The sequence below is a fragment of the Amblyomma maculatum genome, chromosome 6, assembly GCF_055883805.1.
Source record: "Amblyomma maculatum isolate TAMU_Amacu chromosome 6, ASM5588380v1, whole genome shotgun sequence".
Lineage (NCBI taxonomy): Eukaryota > Metazoa > Arthropoda > Arachnida > Ixodida > Ixodidae > Amblyomma > Amblyomma maculatum.
The window spans coordinates 6,160,768-6,182,223 of NC_139349.1; the positions used below are offsets into that span (position 1 = coordinate 6,160,768).

A 21,456-nucleotide genomic window follows, 5' to 3' on the forward strand; every position below is an offset into this window, starting at 1 on the left:
CCTGCATGGTCCAGTGCAGGGCCGTATTAAAGGTGATGAGGGCCTGGTTAAGAAAAATTTAGGAGGGCCCTATAACACTCTTCCCCCCCTCCCCTACCCTCGGTTCCCATGTTTGAGACTTGTAGCATATCAGACTTTTCTACAGAGAATACAGGCCATATTTATTCGAAGAATCTGTGGACATGTTTATGAATCTGTGGACATCATATGTTTATCTCATGAGCATACACTTTCCCACAGAGCACATGGACAGACTGGCATCCAGACTGAGCTGTTCTAGAAGGACACACAACATCCTCCCTGAAAAATTAGAATGCGCATTCGCGTAAAAAACAATTTCTCAAGCAATTATTCTTTTTTTTTTTTTTTTTTTGCTGAATCGCTAGCGCAGGACGACTGGCTGCGTGTGAGCACAAAAGAAATAGAGATGGGTCTTGTTCATAAGCTGTTTGCAAATTCTGACCATAAATACGCTACCAGTCATCTAATATTTTTTTTAATTCATCCAACAAGATAAATTGAAGCTCGCTTAAGACAGTGTTTCTACAAAAACTGCAATATTATGTTTTATATGCTCACTTGAAGTACAGCAAATAATGTTAATCACTTCACAGCTGTCGTAATACGGGGAGCAAATTTTTTTCAAAATGGTAGGGTCTGTATAAAATGGCATCGTTACTGAACTGGTACAAAATGAAAGGTTTAACATGCACAAATAATCAACATCGTATATTTATACAGATTGTTCACATTTACAAAGACAGTACATTTCCATTCTGCATATAATTTCCACATTTAAAACAAACGGAAGAAATTTTGCATATCCCACACATTTGCTGCTCTCAATTTACAGAACAAATTTTAATTATAAGATAGTGTATGCAGCTCATGCCGCCGAGAAGCCGCTGCCAGCGTAGACAGTGGTAAGCACCACCTTTATGTGTATTATGGGACAGCTAGCGTTAAGGGCTCCTATTTGCCGACTCTCCATGCGGAACCTCGTTCAGTGCATGCACTTTCCTTTAAGATAGAGAGAGCGAACACTTGAGCAGTGCTATTGCGTCTACAAGGCGAATATTAGGTGTCCTGCTAATCTTTCACACACGCATTACCTGTCTGCACAAAAATGAACATAAGTTTAAATATATCACATCAATTCAGCTTTTAAATGGGGGTTGTATTTGTATAACATGTCTGCTTTATTCATCCCACATTTAATCTAGTGAAGAAAGGTATTTAAGTTTCCAAAAGTGCTTTTGTGGCTTCTGCTGGGAGAGTTTCATGATATCATCAACATTGACTCGAATGAGAATCTTGCGTCTCAGCAGCGGAAAATTGTTGAGATGTCTGTCAGCTATAGCAATCATAATCTCTAATAATTTATTGCTTTTGTCACAGCTTTGAGTGCTTACGCTCATATTAACCAAACACACATTTGACCGCAACAGCAGTAATAGCAGCGGTCAGTTGGTTCACTCGGTGGTACGAACTGACTCCCATCTGGAAGCCAGCACCCGTTGATTCCACTCGATCCTAACTGTGACCCGCTGACTTCGAGATGGTAGGATACTGTAACCAGTTAATGCCAGTTGTGTACCAGCTGGGACCAGCTAAAATAGACTGAACCAATTAGAACCAGCTAAAACCATTCATTCTATTTTTTTCGTCTAATTGGTCGAGTACGAAGTTTTGTACTTTGACTGGCGAGATTATGAGGCTGGCTTTGGGATTAGGTGTATGATGTGACGAACAGAGTCTGAAGCATTGCAGTGCATAAGCTCTAATTTGAAACATGAGAAATCATGAAGTGGATGATTTGACTATTTTTCGAACCAAACCTCAAAATCTGTAATCCTTTTCTGGCTCTCAGGGGCCCCTCAGAACGTACGGCCCAGTTCATTTGAACCCTTTGAACCCTGGATAACCCAGCCCTGGTCCAGGGGCAGAACCCAAGAGTCTCAATGGCTTCATTTCCCATCTCAGAGGAGCTACTTGAATAGGCATATCTCCCGCTCCCCCAATGTCATGTAGTCTCGTAGTACCACGCAACCACCAGCCAATCACTGCCCGCCCACGTCATTAAGACATACTCGCGAATTTCATGCCATTAACGCCACCTGAATTTCATGTTATGGACACCGACGCCGGAGCGGACTTTTATGCTAAATTAAAAGCATAGTAAGCCTAACACCTTGCACAAGTCTATACTGCAGGTAATGTCGTGCTTCGATGCATCACACGCTTGGAAACAGATCAGATCTGCACCTGTCGTAGCTACCGCGAGTGCTTTAACCAAGCTTTTAACAAACCCCCGACTATTTCTGACCCTGATCTTTTCATATGTGAAAAAGGAACAATCACAGTTGCTCAAGCAGTCCAAATAAAAAACCCCTTTAAAAAAAAAAAAAAAAAATTGCCTGTTTTCAAGACCAGCAGCCGGAGGGCCTACAAATAGATCTCACAAACCACAACAAAAAGAGGCTAGCTCTGCGATTATACCAACACTGGAATCTCCAATACCAGCTTTTGAAAAAGGTCAACAAAGCTTCAATCAGTGTGACAAAGAGTCAACGTAAGCTTTTTTTTTTTTTTTAATTTTTTAATGCAATGAACTTATGTTTTAGAAAAACAAAACAATTTTGAAAATGCCTGTCGTGCCGTTCAATCATTTCTGTGCACCAGAAGTATCTGAGACGTTTGCTTCAAAATTGGAAGGAAATAATTAATCCCTCCGAACTAGCAGAACAAAACTTTCAGGCATATTTGGCAGAAATGCAAAACTGAATGGGCCGAATTGCCAGTGTCAGGGAAGGCAAATAAAATATCCGTTGTTGACGATTGCTAATAACCCTGTAGCAATGAAACATGTATCAGCAGGCTTTGTAACAGCTCTACAAGCATTAAATTACAAAAAACACTTGAGTGCATGCCTGACTGTACCTAGTGCAAATAGTTACAAGTTCTTCTGTTGCTCACCTCTCTCATTCCTTCATTGGCCCGTGCTTCTAAAGTGAACAGATCCTTCTTCAACTTGGCAATCTGCTGGAACGACTCCTCACGCTGCCTCCTTAGCAGACTAGCATCGTCTGAACTCGACCTTGCCTGCAAAGAACACACAATGCGAAAGCATGAACCATTTCAGAGGCAAACTGTGCTCATTCTAAAGAAGCAATTCACCTCATCCTAATGCTCATTAATACTCATGATGACTGGAAGAATGAAATTCATTCTTATACACACAGGCTGTTCTTACTGTAGTTTATGAAGTTTACCACTCCAGCCAATCTTAACTGATTAATTGGGACCGTAGAATTAAGAATGGAGAAAATGCAGACTGGACACATTTGCAGAATTAAACAGCTAGTGTGCTGCACCATGGACGTTATGGCAGACGGATCAGTGCTAAAAAAGTTTCCATTTAAATGCTCAGTAAGGAGGTCTCGTGTAGCCTGCTTGCTGCAGGTCACATCGGAACTGCCCATTGTGAGGTAAGTTACTGCACTTAAAACCTCCAAAAAGGATGTACATATACTTGAACACCTGGTAGACAAATTTTGTTATAAAATAATTGACAATAGTAAACTGTGTCTCTTGAGTTCACATATCCTTATCTCTTTGAGGGTCGGTGGTTTGGATTAGTGCTTTGTACATAGCATTTGTACATCCCCGTAAAAAAATTTAATGTTCTAAGTGGGAAAACTTCCGAATTGGATTTCTTAAGCCTGGATGGTACTATTAAATATAAAAATATTTGTTTTAAACTGAAATAACGAGAAGCCCCTGAAAAGGTTATAAGACACCATCACCCGAGTGCTTGCAATTATGATGGTAACCTTAAACACGGCCGGTCTCGAGGGAGAGAGCGCGCGCTCTTTCTTACGGCCTTCTCAATCACCGCAGGAACAATGGGAACTTTTCTCCTTGAGTTACGCTCTCCGCCACCGCAAGGGGCGCGACCTGCTCACTGTTAGCTCCGCGCCTGCTTCAGCGGCGGCGGGTGGCTTTTGCCTGGTTTCGCGCTGTCGCTCGCGAATTCCGTGGTGAGTGCAGCACCGAAATTAAAGAGCACAGAAGGTAGATGATGCAGCGGTATGTCGTCAACGTACCACACGTGAACGGATATAAAAAACACTGTCGTTCAGCAAACGTTCGACAAGCATGGCATACATTGCGGCACGGTAGCTACTTTTGTCCATTTTAATCCGAATCTTCCCCAAGTCTGTACAAGAATAGGAACAAAAAGAAAACTGAATGAGCAGTGATCACATCGAAGCTTCTTCAAGGCTAACATGACAGCAACTCGTCTGCAACAGCAAAACCGTCTTTCAGCGCTAGATGCGAAACCATTTATGTAGCACCGAAGATGAAAATAATTTCATAAAAATGTAATGTAAATTGCAAAATGCTTGCATGATATAAAGTATTAGTATAACAGTCAAAGTAAACGTTGTAGGGTTGAGTTTTAAATCTTATTGCAATTCATATATTAGGCAATGTGTAGTATTATAAACATTTATTTTAATCTTGCAAATAAACATTGTTTTAATGAAATTTTTACATGATATTATGCTTATTATGAAAACAAAAAATGGTCTGATAATCATGATACCACTTGTGCTCGAAGTGGTAAAAAAAGGCCAACAAATGATGAAGGTGATACTCGATGCAGTGACTTACAAATGAGTTCACCTGCTACATCGAAAGTATGCAAGAAACTTCTAAAACGTTAAAGAAGGACACTCTCACTGAAGACTCATTTCAAGCCTTATACAGCTGAACCCCGTTATAAGAGACATGGATGTAACAGACAATCGGCTATAAGAGACACCATTCACCCAAATGGTTGGCCACCCTATGAGTTTCATTAATTGGACCTCCTTTTTAACAGACATAGGATGTAGAAGACAACTGCCTATAATGGACAAATTAGCCTTAAAGTTTAGTACTTAGTCTTGCTTATAACAGACATTTTAACAATATATGCGGCACCATCCATCGCCAGGTTCAGTAGCTGCTACGGTGAAAATAAAAGAGAGACACACCTGTGCCGTTATTATTAATTACAACTTCAGAAAACAAAGAACAGGTCAGTCAGCTATGAAATGACTAAAAGAAGCCCCTGCAGTGGGAATGCAACATAGAGAAGCTCTTCAGGCTTGCCACGAAGAGCACAAGTGCGACCGCATATGCGAGCATTGGGAGTGCGCGTTGGGTTCTCCAATTTGTAGAGCTTCCTATCACGAATTATCATAGGTGTTGTATCCACTAGTCTGAAGAATATAGCGAAAATTGTCTATTATGTTGCATTTCAGTATGAGTGACAAATTTATCTAGTAAATGCAAAGAAAGTGCTCAGCTGATGGCACGGACATAAACAAGTCATTGTGTCTAGAAAGTGAAACATAGCTAAGCCAAGACCAAACAAATGACATAAAAACACAAGTGGTACTGCTCTGGTGAGGACAAATAACTGCTCTGTTTGCTGTTCAACCAGTTTCAACTCCACTCAGAAATGCCTCGTTTGCTTTTCATTTATTTTTCATCTCAATAGCGACACTCGCAGACAGACTTGTTACTCACAGCCACTGTTACCCTTTGTCAAACAGGCATAAATTTCTGAGGGATGTTGCTGTAGGTGATGTTTTATAGCTTTGGCTGCTTCTAAAACCTTGGTGGTAAGCTAGTTATTTTTACGATTTCGTGGCTTTTTTTTTTTACATGAATTTTTGTAGTGCTACTAGAACACATAACTTAGTTGCGAATCACTAGTTGCGGTGCCAAGTCACATCATGATCGCACTTTGCAATCGCTGCAAACATAGTTTGCACATCGGCCATGAGGCTCTTGGCCTGATTTTCAAGCTTGAAGAGACTGTGTTGAACAGTGTCAATGCAGCCATGAAGCAGACGATTTACAACTATTTCAGCAGTAAATAAATGTAAGAAAGTTGCAAGGTGTAGTCAGTGTGGTGGTCCACCAAGCAAATGCAATATGTAAATGAAAGCTATTATAACGCTTTTGCGACATGATGTATCATTCTCTTTTGCGTATTTTAGCCGCAAGATGCCTGCACCGAAATGAGGTCTTGTTAAGAAGTGTAAACGTGGTACCCTGCTTATAAGGGACCTCTCATAAGAGACAAAAAGTGCTCCCCAGTGCATGTCCCTTATAAAGGGGTTCAACAGCGACCCATTGAGGCTCTATTCGGGAAAGTAAGATTAATATGTGCGGAAGGGAATGACATATGCTAGATGCGAGGGCCGTAACAGCTAGCGGCACATGACTACATTGTCAAGACGGACGTTTCATCTGAGAGCAAAATCAAGGCACTCAAGGAAGTGATGGCATCTCCTACCATCCCATTTCCCACTGTCACATATTCCGGTTCACCTTAAGTTGCTGGATATATCGTTTAGTTAATCAACTTCGGGTGTGACGCTTGCTCTATTCTTCTTGAAACTAGCGAAAGAAGCAGCCCCATGTAGTACGCTCTTCTACGAGGACAGTGTTCTAGTGGACTGCATTATCCGAAACCAGAGCTTGTTGCCCTATTGGACAAGCTTTTTTTTTTTTTCGAAAAAGCTGCCGTACACCTACTACACACAAATGTTCTCGAAGTACTTAAGATCCTGATTCAGTCAGCATTTCAGAACTCAACACTGAGTTGCCCGAAAATAATTGACAACAGCTATGTTATTAGGTCCGCTTCTTTGATATTTGAAAAATTTCTCAGAATTCTCAATTATACCAAGAAAGTGACAGAGAAGACCGAGAGGCCAACTCCTTATGTGCACAAGCCGTGCAGGAAGATTTTGAGCCTGAATTTTTTAGACGCAGGTCGAATTTTGATGAATTGATGAATATATAGTGCAATGTGTAACTTTGAAGGACAATTTTTTTATTGTTTGCCGCTCTTTTCGATTCTGCTTAACAGTTTATGCCCATTTCCTTGATAAAAAGTAGTCGCGAGACTACATATGCATCTTCGGTCTTTCAACCGACTGATATGTTTTGAACGAAGCTAGAACAACCCACTCCACTAGACAAGTAAAATGTTTACTATATGAGTAAATTTTTGTTCTTTACTGTGAATCTGAGACGCGCCATGAATTTTTGCCGGTGCCTCTTCTGATCTAAATGAAGACGGTAGCGGTTGACAGAATCTCCATCCAACAGTTCACCATGCACTCACGTCAGGTCGCGCTACACCTGCTTAAAACATTCAAAGGCAGATTGCATAGCCTGGTAAATTTATTTTTGTACAAAACTTAAGGGTAAACATGTTGAAGTGTACCCGAAGCTTCATTCGACCGTGCACGGCCGCACTGACAAAGGAGCACGCGCGTGAGCGGATTGTTGACTGTATTTTATTCCTCGTACACGATAAATGTTCGATGTTGATGACGGACTTTGTATAAACCATAAGGGGCGAAATGTCAGGACCTGCTGGTTGCAACTGACACGGGCGAAGCTAAAAGCGAGCGCGCGTTTCCCTTGCGCGTGAACAGCTGTAGTGGAGGAGCAGCAGTGGGGCGGTGGCGACCCCACCGAGGTGAGGCGGGCGGTGGAAACAGACCCCATTGGAGAGGCCTTAAGAGAGGAGAAGCGCTCTCTCCCTCGAGACCGGCCGTGCCTTAAATTTATAAATTTACAGTTCCTAAAAATTTTGCATAGCCTTATCATTTTGAAATCCCAGATGGCATGGAGAGAGATGTTATAGCAAATCCACCATTTGCTATCGCATGGCTGAAGCCCTTAAGATTTAGCTCCCATTCATGAGGCTATGGGAAATGCAGTAAAGATACTGAAAGCCAGAAAGAAGGAATACTTGCAGAATTTGCTCACTGCTAGGGTGCAGCGAGAGGTACTAGAAGCGCCAGCTTGAAGCAACTGCCACCATTTGAGATTTGCTACCAATTACGGCTTTCATGAAGTGTTTTATTTAAGCTATACCATAGCTATAGCCAGCTCTTTTTTCATGGTGTGCTAAACCTAGTGGCAAATTTGTGTTTCAGGAAAACTAAGCATCCTTCATGTTGTTAATAGGGTTCTTTACAAAGCCACCTAGCGAATGTTGTAAGTATTGCTCTCCCAAACAGTTTTGCCTGGTCCCATATCCTCCTCCACTTTCACGGGCATACATTTCAGCAGCACATGCATCATTAAAACACAAAGCAACTAGACAATGCCTTGAGAATTTATTTTACAAGTCCTGAAATTTCAATGTGACAATTTGCAATGCTTGATCACAGGCTGATACTTCGCAGTGGAAAACTAATGAATCGAATTTCCTGGAGCTTAGAGACACTATTTCGGGGAAAAATATTTGTTTTCTACATAAATCATGACCAGCTCCCAGAAAGTTATGGCAAACCATCACAAGGAGCTTGCAGTCATTGTGCTAATCTGGCTGCTAAAAATTATTAGGAATCCTCACACAAACACACACGCACATACCTAAGGCAGTCAAAATGCAGTTAGCATTTAGTAAAAGAGAAAGCAAAGAAGTTATGCTAAATTCTGACAGCAAATTACTAAACAAGTAGATCGAGGCATTATATCAGAATAATAATCACTGAACTACTGCGTACAGTGATGCACACTCATTCTGTATATCTGCACAAGGAATGCAACAGCCCCACTGTGGCGGTGCAGTGGTTAGGGAGCCCAACTGCTCTGCGAAAGGATATGGTCTCGAATCCCAGCCGCGGAGGCCATTCTTCAATGGAGACGAAAAGCAATCCGCGCGTTTACTGGACAATATCAGTGCACGTCAAAGAACACCAGGTGATCAAAATTTCCGGTGCCCTCGAGCTCCATTGTGGTGATTCTCATAGCGTGAGCGGCTTTGGGAAAATAAACCCAATAAACTAAACTAAACTAGGATACAAGAACAGCGCACTGCATTCGTTGCATTCCAACAGTATTTTTTAACTGTTTATCAATTTTCTGTGACCTTTAGTATACAGCTATCAAGGGGATGGGCTGACAGGCCCTAATGTATTACATAATCCCATCTTAAAGAACTTGTAACTATCAAGTAATAATTAGCTGCTACTCCTTTACTTCCAAGGCTTTCTTTTTCAGCATCAAATGCGTGTTATATAGAGGATACAAGCCCAGAAGTTAAGGAGCATACTCTATGCCAGCATGCACTGCAACACTGCAGCAGCAGAACATAAATTGTCGTGCATTTAGCAACAAACATGTACACTCCTCTGACATCACCCGAACAAGCCTGCCTGTGGAGAAATTTATTTCACAATGACACAAAAAAATACTATGCTAATGCAGCAGACACCACAAGAGACAGTGAAAGGCTGAAAAAGATGATTGAGGGAGTGTATGAAGTGATGCTACGACATGAATACTGAAAGGCCCACCCTGCGCAAGGGCACTCTGGACTCCTCGGAAGCCTTTCGAATGTTGAGTGATCCTCCTCGCTCGGGCAGCTTCCTCGGCAGGGAGTGCTGCTGGGGCAGGTCCTTGAGAGGCGGTATGTCATCCAGAACCAGAGGCACGCTGGAAACAGCTGGAGGTGTCAGGGCTTTCCCAACTTGAGCAGAGGCCAGCTCTTTCCAAGCGTGCTGGTTTTCATACACCTCGGGTGATCGCTCCAGAGTGGCTACAGTACGGATGCGGGTGCGTGGAGACTGTGGGTAGGCCAGCGCTGGCACTGGTGTCTTCTCGTTAACAATGGTAGTGCCATCAGATCGCGGGCTTGACAAGCTCGAGCCTGCATCCGCAAAAGCCAACAAAATGAAAAAGCTCGAAAATCGTGCCTACATCATGAAGCTTACTGAGCAACAGCGACCATCAAGCCTATGAACAAGCTAGCAGGTCTGTGCAGGTATCTGATAATTTTGAATAATGTTGACTAATCAAGTATTCAACTTTTTCTTCGATCCAAATGTCTGGTATCTGAAATCTCAAAGCATCCATCTTGAGCAAGCAACATTATCGGAACATTTGCATCATGTGTTTTCATTTCATCGCACATCTCCCACAATGGCATCCCAGCATGCATGCAGCCAAAAACTGACTCCCTCGACACTTTCTAGTCATATGAAACGTGCGCCTGTGCTCTGAGCTGACCGCAGCTGCTGCAACTACTTTTCTCCATGTGAAATTTGGTAATCAAGCACAATGGTACAAACACAAGAGGGAGCTAATGGTAGGCACACAGAGAGATCGCTTCTTTCCAACTCCTGATGCAGGGTGGAATGGGTGCACGAGCATTTAGTGCATACACCTAGCAAGTGTCCTTAAAGTCTTCGCTTAAAAGCAACAGCTACGCAATGACACACTTGCAGTTAAGACCAACGGTTAGCAGTACCTCAGATCAGCTAAGCCTCACATCCCTGCACAAAGACATACGCTATTAAAGGCATATTAAAGTAATAAAAATCTGATCATAAGTGCCAATTGCAGTGTACTACGATAAACTCTCACTTGAGTGAACTCTTCAAGTGACCAAAGCTCACCCAAGCGAACGTTCACTGAACTGGGTATTTACAAGAATATGGAGCATCATATAGCATAATATATATTGAGTCAACATTGTGAAATGTAGTTTAAGAGCTACATACATCGACATACATACAAAGTTCATAAAAGTAAAGTTGCTGCCTTTCCCATTTTGGGAAAGAAATTAATTTTCATTCGCACTGGTATAGTCTTCAAGTGTAAGAAGTAAAGTGTCTGCAGTGGCTGCTTTTGTGCACTTTTTCAAGACGGAATCTCTCAACTTTCCGAAGCAACCTATAGCCTCTGTTAGAGTTACAGGGTTTGAATATGGCTCTTCCATTGCCTATTCTCCATTGCACTATTTTTCAAGGCAAACTGGCCACAATTTCTAGAACTGTTTGCATAGCATATGTAATGAGTTCACTGTTACACTGCACATAGCCTTCAAATGAAGTGTGGCCATCTACATCCTGCTGGTGATAGATCTCTGGCCACAACCCAGAGTGGATCACCTTGTCGCGCTGTACCCTTACCTACTTTCACCATAAAAAGGGGAAAGACCGGATTTGGGCCAACGATTCCTAATTGCAGCTGATGTTACCCCGCCAGTGCAAAACATTGTTGAAATTATGATAGCACAAATAAACCTGGGTCCACCGATCAAGTAAATTCAACTGAAATTTCACTATTGAGAAATTCATTGAACTGAAACATTTTTGCGCAGAATGCATAGAAAAATCCCCAGGAATTTAAAGTTTTAAAGTTTGTTGTTCTGAAATATTCATTTAACTGACATTCAAACAAATGAGAGTCTATTGTAACTTTATTGTAGATCATTTTATGCAAGTACACTTTAACTACACTTATTTAAAAGTAGTCATTTCTGTTTGTATTCTATCAAATTCCATCCAGAATTAAGTACTAAACTTAATCTGTTAAATTTTTTTTTTTTTTCAAAGTACTTATGATGAACAAAGTGCAACTTTCCTTTCTTGCACTTAGGTTGTGAAATAATTAATGTGTTTCATCACAGTCATTCTTATTCATCACTTCCTGGCATAAACAGGCAACACTGCCTCATAACTGGTCAACAATGTGTATCAATATTCACATACTTTCGAGCCTATCTGTACTCCCAAGTTCCACACCTCTGTAACCACAGTTCTTGCAAGACACACTATTGTGCTCAAAAGAGGCCATGCTAGAGACAGCTCACCACCACCTCCGAGGATGTTTGTCAGTTCGTCCTCAGAAGAGGTGACGTTCACTTTCTTTGGGGCGACCGTGAGCATCCCATCCGACAAGATGTTCCCATCCGCCAGCAACCGACCAGCTCTCTTTCCGTCAGATTCGGCTGGAGCCAGTGAACCATTGGTCTTGATTCTATTCGGGTGATGAACCAGAGCCAGCCCTGGTGGAGACGTACCAGATGAGAGCACAGCTGCAGCTGCCGTTATCACATCTTCCGCAGGAGGAGGAGGAGGAGGAGCAGGTGGTGGCGCCTTGTTCTCAGGTGACTTCGGTGCCACCTCAGAAAGGCTACTGTGAGTTCGTGGAGCAGGGACTGGCCTCGCAGCTAGGATAGGGACGGGTTTGACAACGTCGGGGCGCTCAGGCAGCTGCTTGCCGGGGCCGGTACGCCGAATGACTGTGTCATTCCTCTGCAGCCCCGGCTTTTCATCCTCAACAGAGCCGCTGCTTCCGCTGGAGGATTCGGACGTCTTGCTGGTGTCATCAGGAGCTGAAGAAGACTCGCTTCCTGACCCCGGTGGCGAGGTGACATCCTCAGTGCCGGAGTCTGAGGAGGGGGGGCTTCTCTGCAGCTTCTTCTCCTTAATTCCCACGGCCTGCACTTTGCGCTCATACTCGGCACAGAGCGAGAGGATCTCTTCCAGGCGCTGGCGTTCTTGACGCTCCTGCTCTTGGTCTCGCAAGCGCTCGGCCACTGCCTGCAAAGCAGAAACAAGTCATTGACGTCCTTTACGAGTGTCTACGAGCGTGGCACAGGCCTTTTTAGCAGACTGTCATTATGTGACAAGATACCCACCCCCCAGCAAAGGACGTGTGCACTGTGCAGTTACTAGATGTATAAGCATATCTCAACAGCATGATACAAAATATGCACATGACTTCTTAACAACTTTAGAATCTGCTTATTATGTGTTGCAAACTGATTTAGGACAATAAAAATCACATGGTAAAAGTGGCAGTTTTGCAAGGAGCCTTTACAGGCCCTTAAACATCCTGCCTGTAATGCTTCAGGCTACATATAATAACTTCATCACAGTGATAACCATGGTTAAGAGGCAATTAAGAATGAAGGAAGACACATACACGACTGGCACCCACTCATCCCTTCTTTTGCACTGTTGTCATTGTGAAGAAAGCTCAGCAACTCAACTCAGTGTTTCCCTCTCATATGACAAACAAAATATTTGTCCTAAAAATGAAGAGTTCTTTAATGTTAAGACATCAGCAGATATTTTACTCAAGTCAACTTTCTGACCTTATAAGTATGAATTCTTTGGTTATGTGATACACTTCTGCATAGAAACGAAGTTAAACTTCACAGAACATGGAAAAGACACAAGAGAACCGGCAGTTTTTATGAACCTTTGGTACACAGCGCACAAAAAACTTAACGATCTCTTTAGGTTCAGTGGGTATACCCAAACCATTCTACCTGCTTATCATTTGCAAAGGTAGATAAGTATATTAGTGAATGTGTATTTAATAGACGCGTCCAATAAGTAATTGGCAAATGCAAGTTTTGACCACCCCCTTTGTGAAACATCTGAATTGGCAGAAAGAAGCCCGAGATTTTTTCATCTAGCAGAGAAGAGCATGTACAGGAACATGGGTAACATTGCTGAGATAGCAAACACAGGGGTGTCAACAAAGATCACCAAAAATGAGGTCACAATAAGAAGCATTAAGCTCAATTTGCATAGAAACAAATTCAGTGCTGTATACTTGGGCACAAATGATTTCAAATTCAAACAAGCTTAAAAAATTTCCAGGTGGACTAAGGTTGGCCCCAAAAAGGAATGCAAACAATTCAGTCCTTCCTTGAATAGTTTCAGCTGGACTTGCACAGCGCACACTGCCATTTGCAACAGTTCTGTTAACATACTTGTTTTGCTTTTTTTAACACACAGAGCACGTTTATCTTCACTTTATTTACTCCAGATTTTGGCAGGGCTATGTTTAAAGATTTTATGGCAGTTGGTTTTTAACTGAAAAGAAATAAATATGCAATTGGAGATTTTCATCATGGCTCTCCTTTAAAAAAAGATGACCCAACTTTGGGTTCCGACCCTCATCACTTCACTGCATGACCCTTCACTATAAAGAAGCTCAAAAGACACAAGACCAAAAAAATGAAGCAAACACACAAGTGCCAGTACTGATGGTGTCTTTAGTTTGTCTTCCAGGCCTGTCTCTCTTTTTCATTCTTTTTGCACTGTCTTGAAATGTAACCAAACCAAACCAAGTTCCCACACTGACCCTGCGGTGCTGTTGAGCCAGCTCCACCTCGCAGGCCCGAATGTCCTCGTGGCTTGCCACCCTGTGCCCCAGGCGTGGGGAGGTAGGCGTGCAGCGGCCCCCTGCCACCAGGGGGCTTGCCCGGCCCGACAGCGCGCTCACTCGCGGTGACTTGGGCGACTTGGGTGATGATGACAGCGGGGGTGTCGGGGTGAAGCGAGGTGCTGGCTTGCTCGGAGGGCCCCGCAGAGAGGGTGACTGCACAGGGACAGGCACTATTACGAAACTGGCACACAGGTGCGGTAACGCGCACACAGCTTATTACCACCCACTCACATCCTCATGTTGAAAGTCTCACAAAGTATACGTACAGTGAAATGACCGACGGCGCAACAAGGACACTAACAAGAAAGGGACACCACATGTGCACACTACCAACTATTACTAACCGTATAAGTAGATAAATTAGGGGAAATGAGGGTGCTCGTTATAATATATGAAGGAAAGAAGCCAACAGTCGGCGAGGCCAAGGAAAGCGTTGGGGATGGTACTTTGTCTTTTTTTTTTTTAATTTTTACTTGGATAATCACAGAAATTAGTAATGTAATCTGTTTTAGGGGAAAGATGATTAAACGCGAAGTAGAAAAAAAAAAGGCATATTTATACATTCAGCTCAAGCATGAGACTCACCGCAATTATCGCTCCGAACAAAACACGTGGAAAACAAGCAGCAACATCTTTTGTGTGATCAAGAAGAGATCACATTCTATTAAACTGGAAATCAAAGAAAATTGAAAAGGGGGCTGAAGAGAAGCATTGGTATTTTTTATCAGGTCTATTTGAAATTGCTAATTCTCTCTTAGAAACAGATGCTAACACTGAGCCTGCTTCTTGTGGTCATCCATCATGTACTTCACACAGTTCTTTTCCTTGCTGCTGCCACTTTTGTATTACCTTTTCCAGGTCAGGGGATCACAGGTTCCAAGCTTAGACAAAGCCACCTCCTGAAGGCAACATTCTTCGTTTCACTGTTTCTCACCCTACTCCCCTCCCCTCCCTTCAAGCCCTGCTTTTCTTTTTCGGAAGCAAAAGCCTAATATACCAGTGACAATCACACTGACCAAAAACAAGCCCACCTGTCGAAACACTGGCTACCCCCTCAGCCCTTATTCAGTTGCCTTTGATTTTATGTGCCCATCTTCTTCACCACGTTTTACCCCGTATTAAAGTGAAGTTATTTGTTTAGAATGTATGCTTTCACAGAGGCTCTTTCTCTCAGGACACACTGTCTTCTCTCTTTTTTGTTTGCCCTGCTCTGTGGTTTTCAATTTACTGGCTTCAAAAATTGTTCAGTACTCAGGCAGACATGCCAAGCCCTTCCTTTTTGGAGCTACACACTACATATACGGGCTTTTTCAATCACACAATGTTCTCACAAGTTCTCAAACTTCTAATAAGTGTACATAGTAGCATTTATGTACTTCTACAGGTATTAGTGGTGACCGCAGAAAGGCTCTCACATCATGGAGCAATGGGCAAACATATGAACTTCATTTGCTGCTAATGAGGACAAGTCACAATCACAGAGACTTGAAGGAGAGGGTATGATGTGAACAAGTTCTGTGCAGGCACTCACTGTCAAGCCCTATACAAGTCCTAGCCAAGCTTTATAAAGGTTACTAACCTGCTCAGAAGCCCGTGAAGGAGGTGATGCTGAAACTCTGATCCCATCGCGAACAAACCAGCGGGGGCTCTCAGATGATGTGACGGGAGGTGACCGATTGTGGGCCAGGAACTCAAATTTGGATACTTTCTCAACAAAGTCGACGCTGTTATCCACATCAAACGTACCCGGGGATGGTACACCAGGAGCGCCCACAAAACGGCTCGGAGGTTCCGTGACTGCAAAGGAGATTTACAGTACCAACGGTTAATGTCCATAAACTCATAACCCCCTGTAGGGTTTACTAAGCATTTCTACTTTTTCGCAAAGCACACAGTACCTCACACACTCTCAGATGGCCATGATGTTTAGTGTGAAACTTTGAGATCCAGTCGACATCGATTCAATGCACAGGCTTTTCAATGACAGAAGTCATACGGAACAACCCGCACAGGCTACCAGCACATTTTTCAACCATAAAGATATCAGAGGTTTAACTGTTGTGATACACCCTACCCATACAATAGTGCTATCATATTTTAAAGAAAGAAAGAATTTTGGCAGAGGGGAGTTCAGCGAAATTGAACATTTTTTCCAGAGTGACTGCTGTAAAACACCTTACCAGACTTTGCACAAATTCTGCTTACATTAAATATCAAACAGTAGTAAACAGCCGCAAGTTAAAGCTATTCATAATGAAATTTTAAATGTCAGCAATCTTATAGCCACATCCATTCGGCACACTAGCGAACAGACGGTCAGCACAGCGAGTTCATTATATCAAGGTCAATTGCCGCAACACATTCGCTGAGAAGCTCAAACACATCCTTCAATGGGGATGGTGTAAGGAATTGAGAAACTTATCGAGGCATTTGCTACATGGAAGTTCATCATATACAGGTTAAATCGCAAATTGAAAACCATTAGCATCACACTACCAAGTGACTACCAAGAAATCATCATCATCATCATCATCATCGCCACTATCAGTCAGACCAAACCCACTGCATGAACAAGGCCTCTCCCACCTGGTCCTGTACTAGCTGCATCTACTTGAACCCTGCGAACTTCCTTACCTCATCCGCCCACATAACTTTCTACTGCCTCCTGCTACGTCTTCCTTCCTTTGGAATCTGATTTGTTACACTTAGCAACCATCAGTTATCCTCCCTTCACACAACATGCCCTGCCCATGTCCATTTCTTATACTTAATTTCAACTAGAATGTCAGTAACTTGAGTTATTTCTCTGACTCACTCTGCACGCTTCCTATCTCTTAACGTTACATCTACCATTTTTCGTTCCATGACCCTCTGTGTTGTCCTCACCTTAAGTAGAACCCTTTTCATTAGTCTCGCTGTATCATATGTGAACACAGGTAAGATGCAACTGTTATATGCATTTCTCTTGAGCGATATATCAGTAAGCTGCAAGTCCTAATCTGTGAGTACTTGCCAATTGTACACCCCCTTATTCTCCTAATCTTATTCTCCTAGTTATTTCCTTTTCATGATCCGGATCTGCAGTTACCACTTGTCCTAAGTAGACATATTCCCACTATGTATTGTAAACTGCTGTTCCTTCCTGAAGCTGTTGAACATTACCTTAGTCTTCTGCATACTAGTTTTTGGGCCTACCTGTCTACTTTTACTGTCTAGGTCATCAATCATTTGTTGTAATTCATCCCCTGAGTTACTAAGCAAGGGAATGTCATCACCGAATTGCAGATTACTGAAGTATTCTGCATCAATCCTCATCTCTAACTGCTCCCATTCCAAGTCCCTGAATACTTAAATACACCCACCAAATAATATATTATATTACTTCTGGTACAATGAATATGACTGCCCTATCACTATCACACAGTCATACTAAGCTGTTGAAAATTTGAAAATAAGTGCGTGCTGTTAAAACGTGTTGAAGCAGAGAAAATATTGACATCCATTTAGAAATACACTTTACTTGCCCATGTGGCACCAAGCGACCAAAAGCACACCTCAAGATATTAATTATGCACAAAGTAGCATTACTCGTTGACGAAAACATGAATTATTCATGGCCTGTAACAAATGAAGAATGTAAAAGAAAATTAAACACAGGTTCAAAAGTGCCACTGGTGAATTCTGGAGGCCATAAAGCAGCAGTTACGCATTTTGATGTCTTTCAAAGCCAACTTTGGCTTGACATCAAAAGTATTATATATGGTTTAAAAATGTTGTGAAGGCAATTCACCTGGACGAAAGCTATTTGACACAGGCCTTGTGTTTGGAAGGGCTTCCTTCTTCAGGTTCTGAGCTTCTTCAGGATGATTGAAACGGAAGAAGTTTGACCTTCCTATGCAGATCATGCAGCCTGCAAAAACCATCACACAAAAAGAAGAAAGCCAGATACAGCCAGATAATGAAGGTTAGGACGACTCGTGCAAAAACTCTATCACCGATTTCTAGCTGCAAATTTAACTTACCTTTATACTAACTGCAAACATTACCTCAGAATAACACATCATCCAAAAATACACAGCATCCAAAAATACACTTCGTAAGTTCCCCTGTCATTATAAAGCTGCAAAAACTGAAACAGGTTGCAACAACCCAGACAATACCAAAAAGAAAGCCACACAAGCAATGAAACAATCCGACACACAGAGCTACAATACCACAAATGACAAGTCAGATTAAACAACTAAACTGCACAAATAAAGGTTCTTCAGTGTAGATCTACAACTCAAAGATATGGCTACTGGTTGATTATTGATATAAACAGCGCGAAAACGAAAACAAGGGACAAGAAACAAGAAAGCCACAGTACATGCGCTGACTCACAACTAAGCCTAAGCCATTTACTCCAAGGCCCAGAAAAACAAACATGAAGAAAACGAAACAGTCACGTGAAAAGCCCCTGGGTTCACCTGCTGCATAAAAATTACTTTAAAAAAGAACGCACAGACTGAAATCCCTGCCCAGCATGGGTGAGAGGAAGAGGAAGGTTGCCGTGGTACCGTATGTGCACAGGATTTCGCATGGCCTCAAAAATGTAGGCAAGAGGTATAATGTGGACGTCGCACTGACCGCCCCGCTCAAGATGAAGAGGATCTGCCCGGCTGTTCAAAGGAAAAGAGAAGAGAAGAAGCAAGAATGTGGGGTGAAACATAGGAACCCTTATGTTGGATGCAAGACAGGTGTTGTGTATAGGCTTCCACTCTCTTGTGGAGCCAGTTATATAGGACAAACCGGACGGTGTATAAATAAGAGACTACAGGAACACTGTAACAACTTGGAAATTGGAAAGGACAAAACGTTTCTAGTATCCCATTGCCAGTCATGTGAAATAATGAAGAAGGAGAAGAAGAAGTGCACTCCTAAGTTTGACAGTGTTAAGATTTTATATCGCCACAAACAGAAGATAACGAGAGAGATAGTGGAAGCGTATTTTATTTCAACGGACAATAAGTGTGTCAGCAAGCCGTCTCTCGCTCTTTCAAGCAAAGAGGTGTCTTTTTTAAGTGATTTTTTAAAGTAATTTTTATGCAGCAGGTGAACCCAGGGGTTTTTCACGAGACTGTTTCGTTTTCTTCATGTTTGTTTTTCTGGGCCTTGGAGTAAACGGCTTAGGCTTAGTTGTGAGTCAGCGCATGTACTGTGGCTTTCTTGTTTCTTGTCCCTTGTTTTTGTTTTCGCGCTGTTTATATCAATAATGAATAAGTACCAACTCGCCCAACAAAGTATCTTGGTAAGCTACTGGTTGAGCTATCCAATAAGATCACAATATAACAGGACCACAATGAAAGCAGCAAAATGTGAACAGAAATAGATTAAGACTTTTAGTAAAGGTAAGAAAAGCAGCCCAAAAAGACCAATGCAGGAAACAAAGCCGTGCTTGCACGATTCTCAAGTGCAAAGTGAGTGGGTGAGTGAACTGCAGATACTCACAGTTGTCTTCCTCGTTCGGAGACGTGGAACAGAAACATGGAACAACTGTTGTAACTTTAGAATGCTGTTCTCTTGCAAAGCTCTCAAAGACACCCCCCCACCCATGAGCAGCAGCACACAAATAAAACTCTTTGTGGAAAAGGCAGTTGCCAAAACCTCCATTCTACACACGCAGGTCTAGATGAGGTCACTCAAGACATGTCACTAAGTCAACTGCTTAAAGTTTTCTTTTTCTCCTTCAGCAAAATAAATATGCAATGAAGAAAAACAAGTATGTGCTTGCCTATAGCCTGTGTTTAACAGATGAACCCTATAAGTGGAACTTTCATCCTTTAAGTGGAACTTCCATTGACTGCACAGCAATGCAAACAGCCATAAAAGGAGAGGATGCAGGAGATACCCAACCTCTTCTGGTTTGCTTTTGTATGTATCTAATCTATTTAAAATATTAAAGAATGTATCAGTACACAGTACTTGCCATAAAACATTCGCACTGTAGTCACCTACAGCTTTTTTTTCAGCAGGAAACAAAATAAACACTCACAGTATACCCAAATGTATTTTTGAAACCCCTGTTTTAACTGAGCAAGACCGATAATCTAGGTGCAATAGGGCACAACTGGAAAGCTTATCAGTTCTCTGCATTGAGTTCAGAGTTCTGTAGCACCACAATGCACCTGAATACTGCCTCCACTCAGGATTCTGTTCCCAGGACAGATTTACATAGATTGATAATAAAACAAGGGTGTCAAAACTTTGCATGCAGGCAAGTTTGAGCGCTTGGAAATCACTGACTGAGTATTTTCAGTTATACTGAAAATCCATTCGAAGAAAATGAAATGAAAGAAGGTCCTAAAACATGTTTAAGCGCCTTAACATCAGGCAGAGAAAGAAGTATTGAAGACTTCTCGGTGTACCAAAGATTATGCGCACCTCAATATCTAACTTGTGTCCAGAAGTTAGTAACAGGCTTCAAGCCCACAGAGATTTCCTTAACTGTACAAAGTAAGTAGTACTTCATGAACCAAACCAGCCACACTTTGACAGTCGCAGCCAGATTTTCAGCCTTTCACCTCAACAGCTTTCTAACTTTAAAAGCAACTGTCAAGCTGGCATTTTCATATGTGAGAGGTGTAAGCAAGACAACAATTTACCTGCCTTAAAGGAGAAGTAGTGTAAAATACAGGCACACAAATCAAACTCAGTTACATTGAGTTGTGCTCAAAGCCCCTGATAACAAAGGAGTAAAAAGCAAATTAACTTCATCTTTGTTATTTCTCTTGTTCACTGGAATTTTGTAGGCACACAAATCCAATTCAGATGTATTATGTTGAAGTCAAGCCCTCTGATAACAAGGAGTAATGAAGCAAATTACCTGCGCCTTCCTCGTTTGTACTGTTCATTATTTATTTTGTAGCAGCGATGGCCAGATTGGCAGATGTCACGTTCATTTCACTGACAACATCATTGCAGAGCAGCTTGCATCAGCTATTTTACTGTCACATAGTGGCAGAAAATTATTGACCACGGAGGCACGAAAGGAAGAAAAAACAGTATTTGGGTAGCCTAAAACTGCTACAATGACCTTCTGATAGGAAGAAAGAAAACATAGGCCATAAAATAAAATGGCATCAATGCAATAAAGTTTACAAAGCGTACCCTGATGTAGTCTGGATGGCTCAGAGACTGCCATGCCATCAATGGAGATCATATTCTTCATGGGATGGAGTGTAACCTTGCCGCTTTCATTCTGTATGTAGCAGTGCTCGGCCTGAACACCTGTGCCTTGGATGACAATGTCCTGCGGCACAGGAGCATCATTCCTTCCAATTCTTGTTGTTCCTAAACACAAAAACATATTAACACAATATTAAATGGATGTAATTACAAGTCTCGTAGAAAATCTAAAGT

The 21,456-nt window shown here is 42.1% G+C and overlaps 1 protein-coding gene across 4 annotated transcripts in view; it reads right to left on the reverse strand.

Annotated features, from left to right (window-relative positions):
• Positions 1-21,456, reverse strand: part of LOC146184976 (uncharacterized) — a 591,446-nt gene that overhangs the window by 461,733 nt on the left and 108,257 nt on the right. For all 4 annotated transcript variants that reach the window (XM_084605926.1, XM_084605923.1, XM_084605924.1 and 1 more), the window contains 7 exons: positions 21,205-21,387; positions 17,849-17,968; positions 15,638-15,855; positions 13,975-14,211; positions 11,684-12,416; positions 9,384-9,736; positions 2,977-3,102 (listed from right to left, as the gene is read on the reverse strand). In XM_084605926.1, coding sequence (XP_084462052.1) covers positions 2,977-3,102; positions 9,384-9,736; positions 11,684-12,416; positions 13,975-14,211; positions 15,638-15,855; positions 17,849-17,968; positions 21,205-21,387 — 1,970 coding nt within the window. The remainder of the gene's footprint in view (positions 1-2,976; positions 3,103-9,383; positions 9,737-11,683; positions 12,417-13,974; positions 14,212-15,637; positions 15,856-17,848; positions 17,969-21,204; positions 21,388-21,456) is intronic.